Below are 12595 nucleotides of genomic sequence, written 5' to 3'. Positions count from 1 at the left end.
ATAGCCCATGAAAATCAAAACCTTTAAAGTAGCTAGACAAAGAAGAGTTTTTTAAAATTTACAAGGTGTGCATTTTTCATTTAAACAGTCTGTTTGTATCTTTTGGGAGGGGTAGGGGTAGATAAGGTGAGAATAGCTCAAAACACTATTATCACCAGAAGAGACAAAATACTAAAATACAAATCAATTTTCAAACTTGAGGTTTTCATTTTCCAGGATTATCCTCATTTTTGTAAACTATAGTGATCACGTTTCTACCAGATCCATTTATAGGATATTCAAGATAAGAACTTTCTTTTCCATATCATCAGTAGAGATGCTATTGCATTACAAGTCATGCCACCATGCTGCAGCATAAGATTTACAGTTCTTATCTTCTGGTAATGATGCTTCCTGCTCTTCTCTCTCCTTGTACCTATACAGGAAGTTATCATTCATTACTCTGAGTTTTTAAATTTTAATTTGTCCAGTGATTGTTCTAAACAATCAAAGCCTACAAATGAATCTAACAAATTTATAGTTCAATATTAGGAAACCTATAACTTTAAGTCACCCATATTAGTAGGCTGATAAAGAAGAATCATATAATCTCCATAAATGCTACAATGTCATTTCACAAAACTCAACATATATTTCTGACTAAAAGCAGAAATTCCTAATAAAAAATAAATAGATGGATGATTACTTTATAAGGCAAAAATAAATACATCCCAAATATACCAAAAACATCCCTTATATTTGATGGTGAAATCTTAGACATATCCCCCATAAATTCAGATTAAAATCTAGCTGAATTCATTAGGCTAAAAATAAAAAGAGCAATTTTGCTAAATCTATAATTTCTTACTCTCTAAATTGCTGGTAGCTAAGGTTAAGAAACACCTTCCCTTGTACTATAGAACTTTAAAACAAACAAACATGAAATACACATTAGATCCCTTATGCCAGTGGGAGATTTTTATATTTTGTGAAACACTACTTTTGATAATTCCATAAAGTCATCTAATAATGGTCTGTAAGAACATTAATGCTATTTCATAAAATGCGTCAATTGTAAATCAGCAGTAGCCTCACTAGTTTGCTTTCTTAGGCTGTTTCTCAGCACTGAATAAAACTCAGCGTAACTCTAGTGGCTAAGACAAGTTATTTCATCTGTTCAACTTCCTGCTTGAGCAGAGTGAAGTAATAAAGTGATTCTGATGGTTTCTTGAAATGTAAACATAATACAAAATTTTCGTTGTGCTATTTTTCTTCTATTTCACAGTCCATAACTACATACTCTGGGCAAAACTACTTCAAAGGAAAAGTTGTAACCCTTTTTATTAGCTCCCCTGAGACAACAGTAATCTGCAGTCAAATTCCAACTCTTGAAATCTCTTTTAAGGCAGATTTATTGGCCAAGTCCCTCTCTAATAGCAACATTAAATGGCAAGTTAAGCATAACTACAGCAAAAAAGCTATCATGAGTATTCCACTGTAGGCATTAGATATACTATTTGTTGCATGGTGTGTATTTTATCTTTCTGGGAAAGAAGCTCACCAATCTTACCTTGGCTTACTTAGAAGTCACAGTTTCTCAGCTGCATCTTCTTCCAAGCGAGAAAGATAAAGATATTTGACCACTGTTAGAAAATCTTTTTAGACTTTAAAGGGCATTATAGTCAAGTGTCTCCCAGAAAAACAAGTCAAAGGTAAATAACACGGAGATATATTTGCAAGATATTTGATGAAGATCTAATTTATTTATTAAAGAGTTTTTATGATCAGTAAGAAAAAAAGACCAATAACGCTACAGAAGAATGGACAAAGGTTATCAGGGGAGCAGGTCACATACACACAAAAGAATTCCAAAGACTCATAAATACATCTATGAAAAGATACTCTACCTTACTCTTAACAATAAATAAAAATGAAACGCCATTTTCACCTTAGATTGGGAAAGATCAAAAGGTTCGAAAATACAATATTGGTGATGATATTGGTGAGTGTGTAAACACAGAAGGTGGTGTTGCAATATCTATTAAAAGCACACAGAGCTTAAATGTGACATTCTTAGACTTTCCTTGACCACTATATCAAAAAAGTTCCTCCCAATACTGTCTCTAGCCCCTTACTTTCTTCACATCATACTGTAATTTGTAATTTTTGTCTATTGGCTTTTATAAGTCTGTCTCCCTCAGTAAAATGTAAAATTCTATGATGGCAAGGAGCAAGTCTAACTTGTTTCTTGGTTTATCCCCAGTACCAGCCATAGTCTTTAATACGTAGGAAGCACCTGGTATTTTCCCTTTGTTTCAATACTTCTATTTTGAGGTTAGCATTTCTAGATGACCAAAAGGATTCTTTTTGAGTTAATATTCATCTATTTTCAGATGGATATGCTACAGATATACTGTCACATATCCACAGAGGCTTTCACTATAGTGCTCTGTGATAGCAAAATATAGAAAAACATCTTAACCATCCAACAAAATATGGTGCTTTCATATAATGGAATACTATAAGGTTATTTAAAAGAAAGGAAGATTCATATGTATTGATATAAAACATCTCCAGGATGTATTAATTGAAAAGAGCAAGGCGTCAATCCTTGTGTATAATGTGGTACAGTTTGTTCCAAAAATCGAAATATGCACATGTAACAGCATGTCTATCACCAATATGCCACAACCCCCTTTGGCAAAAATCTCAAGGTGGTGTGGTCCAGTGTCAGCCATGTCACATCCTGTGGAAGGGTAAAGGTGCCCTTCCACATCGCACTGCCCTGTCAGATTCTAGAACCCCATTTCCTCACCTTCATGTCTCTGGGGGCTAATCAGTATTTTGAACTTTGAAATGGGGGTTATTAAAATGAGATAGTTTGGCTGGTGTTGAACTAAAGTATCAGGGGCCACGCACACATCAGTGAATGACAACAAAGGCCTTTTAACATACCGTGAATGGAGCTCACTCTGAAGTTTCCCCAAGACTGGTGCTAGCCAGTCTCTCGATGCTAATTCTCCTGTCCTTGTGGTCCCTCCTGACCTGGTCTCCTCCTCATGAGTTGTGCCAACTACCTTATTCTTCTTCTAGTTCTCTCTCTTGTTAGTTCAAATTGCATCATGTTGTAAGTCTCCCACAATTTCTCAGGCCTTGATCAAAGTAAAACATTCCCTGGGGGTTCGGGCTGTGAGAAATAGCCTGCCTTTTACCATATTCTGCTGGGAAAAAGTGCAAGGAACATCACATTCTGCGGGAACAAGAGCCAAACTGCCTCATCATGGGAGCGTCTTATCAACACATAGCAGTACGTAGCAGCAAGCCATACTGCCCAGACCCCTCCCACCTAGGCCTATAAGTACCCCAGCCTGTAAGCAGTGGTAGGCACTGGCATTAGGCTGCTTCCCCACCTCTGTGGATGTTTTGCTGGACATAAAGCCTGCATTTCCTGTTGAACTGACCTCTGTGTGTATGTCTTTCTTTAACCCTTGCCTTCCCTTCACAACCTAACATCTTTGTGTGTGTGTGTATGTGTGAGAGTAGGTCTTGCTGTAGGTCTTGCTATGTTATTCAGGTTGTTCTTGAACTCCTAGATGTAAGCAATTCTCCCACCTCAGCCTCTGAAAGTGCTGGGATTACAGGCAAGCCATCATGCCTGGGTCTTCTTCTGTATACCTTATCATTTTCTCTTTCTCTTGCTAGTCTAGGTGGCCCTAATCTACTTAAGCGCTCTGATCATCATCTTTTGTATCTCTTTTTATGAATAAACCTTTTATCCTCTTAAATCAGAATTTGGCTAATAGTCAAAGCCAAGCTTTTCTTCAAGAAAATTTCCACTTTTAGCACATGTACTTTCATTATATGTTTTTAAAAAATAATTCGAAACTGTAGTAGGCATTTGTTGGTTGTCTATTCCCCTTGCCCAAAATAACCCTGATTTTCAGTCAAGAATCCACTCCTCTACAACTGGTCTATGACTCCAGAGATAAGCCATTCTATTTCCTAAGCAATAACACTTGTTTTGAGTGGGCATGTGACCCAAGCTTATCCCATTATGGTGAATCTCTGGATTCTTGCTCGGATTGGCAACTAAGAAATGTTCTCTCTTCAGAGGTGGACCAGGAAAAAAGATAACCAAACTCAAGAGCCTTGGCAGCCCTTTTGTTATATAAGGGAAACCAGCCCAAGGAAAATGACCCTTGGAAAAAAAAAGTGGAGAAGAAAGCCAAAGTCCAATTAAAGCCATGCAGAAAATCCATCCTTCGTCTAGACTTTTCCTTTGTAAGAACCACTAAATCTTTTCTATTTTCCAAGCCAGTCTGGTAACTGAAAGTAGAGGTATACACTTGGTTGAATCCTTTGTTCTTTCTGGGCTTCTTTTGGTTCCCCTGGGACAAATGAATGGCAAAACAGTCGGAGTAACAGGCGAAAAAAACTTTAATAGCTGTTAACCTTTATGCTGCAACATATACCCTTGTATAAGCACAGAATGTATATTCTGTATATAATACGCCAAAAAGATATTTTTGGGGGGAAAGGTGTCAGGGGTTAAAGTGAAAGATTTACTTTTTACGAACTATCCTCCTGTAATGGTTGAATATTTTTAAAACCATGTACACATATTACTTTTTAAAGTTAAAATAACAAAAAATAAGCTGCTAAAGGTATCTCAAAAGAAGCTTTTCCTGAGGGACTTAGTAATATGGTAAGTACAGTAGCACTGCCAAGCCTTATAACACTTTCGGTCATATACAACTTTGTTAAAAGTCCTGCTGCGGCCGGGCGCGGTGGCTCAAGCCTGTAATCCCAGCACTTTGGGAGGCCGAGACGGGTGGATCACGAGGTCAGGAGATCGAGACCATCCTGGCTAACACGGTGAAACCCCGTCTCTATTAAAAAATACAAAAAAATTAGCCGGGCGAGGTGGCGGGCGCCTATAGTCCCAGCTACTCGGGAGGCTGAGGCAGGAGAATGGCGTGAACCCGGGAGGCGGAGCTTGCAGTGAGCTGAGATCTGGCCACAGCACTCCAGCCTGGGCGGCAGAGTGAGACTCCGTTTCAAAAAAAAAAAAAAAAAAAAAAAAAGTCCTGCTGCACAACAAACAAGTTCTTACTTGTCATCTTTCCCTTTTGTCTTTTTGTACACCATCTCTCGAAAACTGGCTAAAATCTTATTTTCTCTCTTTCGTCTCTCTTCTTGGTTAAAGGATGCAAGAGCTCTCTTCTCATCAGCACTGTAGATCTGGTTCTCCTTACGCAGTCGTACAGCCTCCATTCTGCGATGCCTGCTGCCACTCATGACATAACCTGAGCATTCAAAAGAAGCGATCTCTTCACTTGTCAACCCAATTTCACCTCTTCGTGGGATTCGCTTTCCAGCTTTTACATACTCAGCCATAGCTGCACCTTCACCGGGGAGCAAAGCATGGCCATAGTTTAAAGGTTTCTCATCTTGAGAGGTATGTATTATAGGTGCTTCTGGCCCTATTAAATCCATAGTATCTGCCATATTTGGCTGCTCCATCCAGGTATCTTCTGACAACTCTTCTGAGTCTTTACAGCTTGAGTCACTGGATTCTTTTTTGGTCTTCTTATTCTTCATTTTCTTGTATTTTTTTGTTTTGTGTTTCTTTTTCTTCTCTTTCTTCTTGGCTTTAACTCTCTTCTTATCATCATTAGAGTTAGAATTTGTGTCAGAGTCTGAGTTACTGCCACTAACAGAATACTTCCTATGTTTTCTTTTAGACGACTTTTTATTTCTTGTTTTCTTGCTTCTTGAACGACTGGTCTTCTTTTTCCTGTGTTCTTCCAAATTGGAATCTGAACTGCTGTTTTTCTGATTCATTACCGCTTCTTCATCCTTAACTGGGTTATGTTCGTCAGAATCCGGCTCAGGGAACTTTGGAGACGGCCCCCACACCTCAGGCGCTCCCAACTCCCCAATCCTCTCTCTCTCCTTCAGCCTCCTCTGCCGATAGTTCTCTTCCTTCTCCTTCTCGTAGTCTTCCGCCCTCTGCCGTTCTTCTGCATAGTAGTGGTGATGGTAGCGATATCCGCTATACGAGGTCGACGAAGAGGACCGGTAGGCGTAGTTGCAGAGCCCTGGGGGCCGCTCTCGCGACCCAGAGCGACTAAAGGGGTAAAGAGCGCCCACGTCCGATTCACTCCAAGGAGGCCTGAGGCCCTCACGGCCGCGGGAGTGAGAATGGGAACGGCCATCCCCAGAAGAACATCTGCTCCGCGGGGATGGTGGGCTCCCTGAGGAGGTGCGTCGCCGCCTCCGAGAACCCAGGATGTCCTCGGAATAGCTGGACCGGGATACTGGGGGCATGAGCCGCGCCTCAACGGTAGGCGGTTACTACAGACACAGACGCTAGCTGGAGATTCGCGGCCACGCAGGCGCACTAGAATCGGCCTCCCATGCACGGCTTCCGCTTCCTGTCAGTTACGAAACGGAAAACGAATCCGCGCGTGTGCTGTGAGGCGCGGGCTTTGGCTGCGTGAAGGCTTCTTGTGGAAGGTGGGAAGGATTAGGGCGCACCTGTTTTTAGGGCTTATATTCCCCAACTTGAGCCGTGTGGGAACATAAAAGGACGAATTTGCGTCAATGATTCCCTCTGCTGTTGAAACAGCCACTTCTCTTTTTCGATTTCGCCTTTTACCATTTTGCTTATAACCCTTTGTTCTTTCCTTTCATTTCTGCCTCCTTAACTTTACCCCTCTGTGGAAGATCCCTACTACCTACGCTCCTCGTGGAAGTTGTCCACCCTCTTCGTGGAGGAAATATATTTAATCACTTCCCAACCCCCCTTGTTACCACTGGAAGCAAGAAGCAGAACTTCTTTTGGAATCAGTTTGAGCTCATCCTCTAAGCTAGATGAAGGCCAGGCCGGAGTTGTACTTTTTTTTTTTTTGAGACAGGATCTCACTCTGTTGCCCAGGTTGGAGTGCAGTGGCACTATCATGGCTCAGGGCCGACTTGACTTCCCAGGTTCAAGTGATCCTCCCAACTTAGCCTCTTGAGGAGCTGGGACTGCAGGTGCCTGCCACCACACCAGGTTGATTTTTTAATAATTATCTGTAGAGATGGTTGTCACTTTGTTTCTGAGTCTGGTCTCAAACTTCTGAGTTCAAGCGATCCTTCCACCTCAGCCTTCCAAAGTGCTGGAATTACAGGTGTGAGCCACCATGCCCAGCCCAGAGTCATGATTTTAATTATTAAATTAACAGACTTTTCCACCCTAGAAACACACAGAAGCATCCCACTCGATCTTGTAGACAGATATCTTTCTATCTAGGGAGATTTCTTCAGAAACTGTAGTTTGGAAACCACTTTCTCAATACACATTATATCTCAGTCTCAGAAATGACAAACATTTTATGCAAGATCATTTATCCCTCATCTTAAAATGTAAATAGGCATTAACATCATCTTGGTTCTCTCTAATTAAGTTGATCTGCTCAGTTGTTTGACAGCCAGGTCAAAACTTAAGAATGATGTCTTCCTGATGCTAGAACTCTAAACAACAAAATCAGGGAAATTAAATTGCATAAGACCAAATTATATCATTTGCTCTAAGTAGAATTTTAGTAAATTTGATTGAAGGGGATAAGAATTGGTTCCATGCATAAATTTAGGAACTGGTAAACAGCAGGGAGTATTATATGTGAATGGTCACATGTATAGTGAAAATATATGGATAGGGTGAGTACTATAGAGTTTGTGTAAGTAAAGAAAATTTTCTTTTGGAGTTATAAACTACTCGATAGGCCAATGAAATGGATATGTCTTACTTGGATAATCGTAAATTTAAGCCATTTCATATCTGATGTAGACTTGAATTAACAAGCTGATTGATGAAATACTTATTTCAGGTAGCACACAGGAAAATTAAAGTTAGAATATATTTTTGATCTTTAGAAAAGTTATGACCTAGACTAGGGACTGGCAACCCTTTTCTGCAAAAGGCCAATAGTAAATATTTTAGGCATTGTGGGCCAAGAGGCAAAATCGAGGATATTATTACATACTTTTTAAAAAACAAAATGTACATTTATTTTAAAGGATAAAGTATAATCAACAATTTGTTCAATTTTTCCAGGGAAGAGATAACTTTTTTTATTTTTATTTTTATTTTAAGTTCTGGGATACATGTGTAGAAAGTGCAGGTTTGTTACATAGGTATACACATGCCATGGTGGTTTGCTGCACCTATGAACCCATCATCTTGTTTTAAGCCCCACATGCATTAGCTATTTGTTCTGCTGCTCTCCCTCCCCTCCTCCACCCTCCACAAGCCCTGGTGTGTGTGGATCCCTTCCCTCTGTCTTGTGTTCTCATTGTTCAACTCCCACTTATGAGAACACGCAGTGTTTGGTTTTCTGTTCCTGTGTTAGTTTGCTGAGGATAATGACTTCTAGCTTCATCTGTGTCCCTGAAAAGGACATGATCTCATTCCCTTTTTATGGCTGTGTAGTATTCCATGGTGTATATTACATACATCTAACAAAAGAAAAAGTACATTTTCTTTTTTTTTTTCTTTTTTTTTTGAGGCGGAGTCTGGCTCTGTGGCCCGGACTGGAGTGCAGTGGCCAGATCTCAGCTCACTGCAAGCTCCGCCTCCCGGGTTTACTCCATTCTCCTGCCTCAGCCTCCGGAGTAGCTGGGACTACAGGCGCCCGCCACCTCGCCCGGCTAGTTTTTGTATTTTTATTTTTATTTTTATTTTTATTTTTTTATTTTTTATTTTTTTTGAGATGGAGTCTCGCTCTGCCGCCCATGCTGGAGTGCAGTGGCCGGATCTCAGCTCACTGCAAGCTCCGCCTCCCGGGTTCACGCCATTCTCCTGCCTCAGCCTCCCAAGTAGCTGGGACTACAGGCGCCCGCCACGTCGCCCGGCTAGTTTTTGTATTTTTAGTAGAGACGGGGTTTCACCATGTTAGCCAGGATGGTCTCGATCTCCTGACCTCGTGATCCGCCCGTCTCGGCCTCCCAAAGTGCTGGGATTACAGGCTTGAGCCACCGCGCCCGGCCGTTTTTGTATTTTTAGTAGAGAGGGGGTTTCACTGTGTTAGCCAGGATGGTCTCGATCTCCTGACCTCGTGATCCGCCCGTCTCGGCCTCCCAAAGTGCTGGGATTACAGGCTTGAGCCACCGCGCCCGGCCCAAAAGTACATTTTCATTGATGCAATATAATGATATTATTATTCAAACTGTAATTGAGAATAATTTTGTAATGCATATTTTCTTTTTTCTTTCTTTTTTAAAATTATGCTTTAAGTTCTAGGGTACATGTTCACAACGTGCGGATTTCTTACATATGTATACCTGTGCCATGTTGGTGTGCTGCACCCCTTAACTCATCATTTACATTACATATATCTCCTAATGGTATCCCTCCCCGCTCCCCCGACCCCATGACAGGCACCAGTGTGAGATGTTCACCACCCTGTGTCCAAGTGTTCTCATTGTTCAATTCCCACCTATGAATGAGAACATGTGGTGTTTGGTTTTCGGTTCTAGTTTGCTCAGAATGATGGTTTCCAGCTTCATCCAGGTCCCTACAAAGGACATGAACTCATCCTTTTTCATGGCTGTATAGTATTCCATTGTGTATATGTGCCATGTTTTCTTAATTCAGTCTATCACTGATGGACATTTGGGTTGGTTCCAAGTCTTTGCTATTGTGAATAGTGCCACAATAAACATACGTGTGCATGTGTCTTTATAGCAGCATGATTTATAATCCTTTGCATATATACCCAGTAATGGGATGGCTGGGTCAAATAGTAGTTCTAGTTCTAGATCCTTGAGGAATCACCACACTGTTTTCCACGATGGTTGAACTAGTTTACAGTCCCACCAACAGTGTAAAAGTGTTCCTATTTCTCCACATCCTCTCCGGCACCTATTGTTTCCTGACTTTTTAATAATCACCATTCTAACTGATGTGAGATGGTATCTCATTGTGGTTTTGATTTGCATTTCTCTAATGGCCAGTGATGATGAGCATTTTTTCTTGTGTCTGTTGTGGGGATAAATGTCTTCTTTTGAGAAGTGTCTGTTCATATCCTTTGCCCACTTTTTGATGGGGTCGTTTGATTTTTTCTTGTAAATTTAAGTTCTTTGTAGATTCTGGATATTAGCCCTTTGTCAGATGGGTAGATTGCAAAAATGTTCTCCCATTCTGTAGGTTGCCTGTTCACTCTGATGGTAGTTTCTTTTGCTCTGCAGAAGCTCTTTAGTTTAATTAGATCCCATTTTTCTATTTTGGCTTGTGTTGCCATTGCTTTTGGTGTTTTAATCATGAAGTCCTTGCCCATGCCTATGTCCTGAATGGTATTGCCTAGGTGTTCTTCTAGGGTTTTTATGGTTTTAGGTCTAACATTTAAGTCTTTAATCCATCTTGAATTAATTTGTGTCTAAGGTGTAAGGAAGGGATCCAGTTTCAGCTTTCTACATATGGCTAGCCAGTTTTCCCAGCACCATTTATTAAATAGGGAATCCTTTCCCCATTTCTTGTTTTTCTCAGGTTTGTCAAAGATCAGATGGCTGTAGACGTGTGGTATTATTTCTGAGGGCTCTGTTCTGTTCCATTGGTCTATATCTCTGTTTTGGTACCAGTACCATGCTGTTTTGGTTACTGTAGCCCTGTAGTATAGTTTGAAGTCAGGTAGTGTGATGCCTCCAGCTTTGTTTTTTTGACTTAGGGTTGTCTTGGCAATGCGGGCTCTTTTTTGGTTCCGTATGAACTTTAAAGCAGTTTTTTCCAATTCTGTGAAGAAAGTCATTGGTAGCTTGATGGGGATGGCATTGAATCTGTAAACTACCTTGGGCAGTATGGCCATTTTCACGATATTGATTCTTCCTATCCATGAGCATGGAATGTTCTTCCATTTATTTGTGTCCTCTTTTATTTCACTGAGCAGTGATTTGTAGTTCTCCTTGAAGAGGTCCTTCACATCCCTTGTAAGTTGGATTCCTAGGTATTTTATTCTCTTTGAAGCAATTGTGAATGGGAGTTCACTCATGATTTGGCTCTCTCTCTGTTACTGGTGTCTAAGAATGCTTGTGATTTTTGCACATTAATTTTGTATCCTGAGACTTTGCTGAAGTTGCTTATCAGCTTAAGGAGATTTGGGGCTGAGATGATGGGGTTTTCTAAATATACAATCATGTCATCATCTGCAAACAGGGACAATTTGACTTCCTCTTTTCCTAATTGAGTACCCTTTATTTCTTTCTCCTGCCTGATTGCCCCAGTCAGAACTTCCAACACTATGTTGAATAGGAGTGGTGAGAGAGGGCATCCCTGTCTTGTGCCAGTTTTCAAAGGGAATGTTTCCAGTTTTGCCCATTCAGTATGATATTGGCTGTGGGTTTGTCATAAATAGCTCTTATTATTTTGAGACACATCCCATCAATACCGAATTTATTGAGAGTTTTTAGCATGAAGGGCTGTTGAATTTTGTTAAAGGCCTTTTCTGCATCTGTTGAGATATTCATATGGTTTTTGTCTTTGGTTCTGTTTATATGATGGATTACGTTTATTGATTTGCGTATGTTGAACCAACCTTGCATCCCAGGGATGAAGCCAACATGATCATGGTGGATAAGCTTTTTGATGTGCTGCTGGATTCGATTTGCCAGTATTTTATTGATGATTTTTGCGTCGATGTTCATCAGGGATATTGGTCTAAAATTCTCTTTTTTTGTTGTGTCTCTGCTTTGGTATAAGAATGATGCTGGCCTCATAAAATGAGTTAGGGAGGATTCCCTCTTTTTCTATTGATTGGAATAGTTTCAGAAGGAATGGTACCAGCTCCTCCTTGTACCTCTGGTAGAATTCGATTGTGAATCCATCTGGTCCTGGACTCTTTTTGGTTATTGCTGCAATTTTAGAGCCTGTTATTGGTCTATTCAGGGATTCAACTTCTTCCTGGTTTAGTCTTGAGAGGGTGTATGTGTCCAGGAATTTATCCATTTCTTACAGATATTCTAGTTTATTTGCATAGAGGTGTTTATATTATTCTCTGATGGTAGTTTGTATTTCTGTGGGATCGGTGGTGATATCCCCTTTATCATTTTTTATTGTGTCTATTTGATTCTTCTCTCTTTTTTTCCTTATTAGTCTTGCTAGTGGTCTATCAATTTTGTTGATCTTTTAAAAAAAACCAGCTCCTGGATTCATTGATTTTTTGAAGGGTTTTTTGTGTCTCTATCTCCCTCAGTTCTGCTCTGATCTTAGTTATTTCTTGCCTTCTGCTAGCTTTTGAATGTGTTTGCTCTTGCTTCTCTAGTTCTTTTAATTGCGATGTTAGAGTGTCAGTTTTAGATCTGTCCTGCTTTCTCTTGTGGGCATTTAGTGCTATAAATTTCCCTCTACACACTGCTTTAAATGTGTCCCAGAGATTCTGATATGTTGTGTCTTTGTTCTCATTGGTTTCAAAGAACATCATTATTTCTGCCTTCATTTCGTTATGTACCCAGTAATCATTCAGGAGCAGGTTGTTCAATTTCCATGTAGTTGAGCAGTTTTGAGTGAGTTTCTTAATCCTGAGTTCTAGTTTGATTGCACTGTGGTCTGAGAGACAATTTGCTATAATTTCTGTTCTTT

At 40.3% G+C, this 12595-nt stretch overlaps 1 protein-coding gene across 2 annotated transcripts; it reads right to left on the bottom strand.

Moving 5' to 3' along the window:
* Nucleotides 1–1720: 1720 nt before the first annotated feature.
* Nucleotides 1721–6413, bottom strand: NKAPL (NFKB activating protein like). Of its 2 annotated transcripts, none has more exons than XM_033216511.1 (2): nt 5064–6413; nt 1721–4745 (listed from the first exon to the last, which is right to left on the bottom strand). In XM_033216511.1, the coding sequence occupies exon 1, from the start codon at nt 6307–6309 to the stop codon at nt 5089–5091; it is 1221 nt and encodes a 406-aa protein (XP_033072402.1). In that variant the 5' UTR covers nt 6310–6413; the 3' UTR covers nt 1721–4745; nt 5064–5088. The 2 variants fall into 2 exon arrangements, with proteins under 2 accessions (XP_033072402.1, XP_033072401.1); XM_033216510.1 differs by having other exon boundaries at nt 1721–4748; nt 5067–6413.
* Nucleotides 6414–12595: the final 6182 nt, after the last annotated feature.

The sequence above is a fragment of the Trachypithecus francoisi genome, unplaced genomic scaffold (assembly GCF_009764315.1).
Source record: "Trachypithecus francoisi isolate TF-2019V2 unplaced genomic scaffold, Tfra_2.0 Lachesis_group10, whole genome shotgun sequence".
NCBI lineage: Eukaryota > Metazoa > Chordata > Mammalia > Primates > Cercopithecidae > Trachypithecus > Trachypithecus francoisi.
Note: the sequence above shows the minus strand (reverse complement) of the source record. Positions and strands in the feature narration are given on the sequence as shown.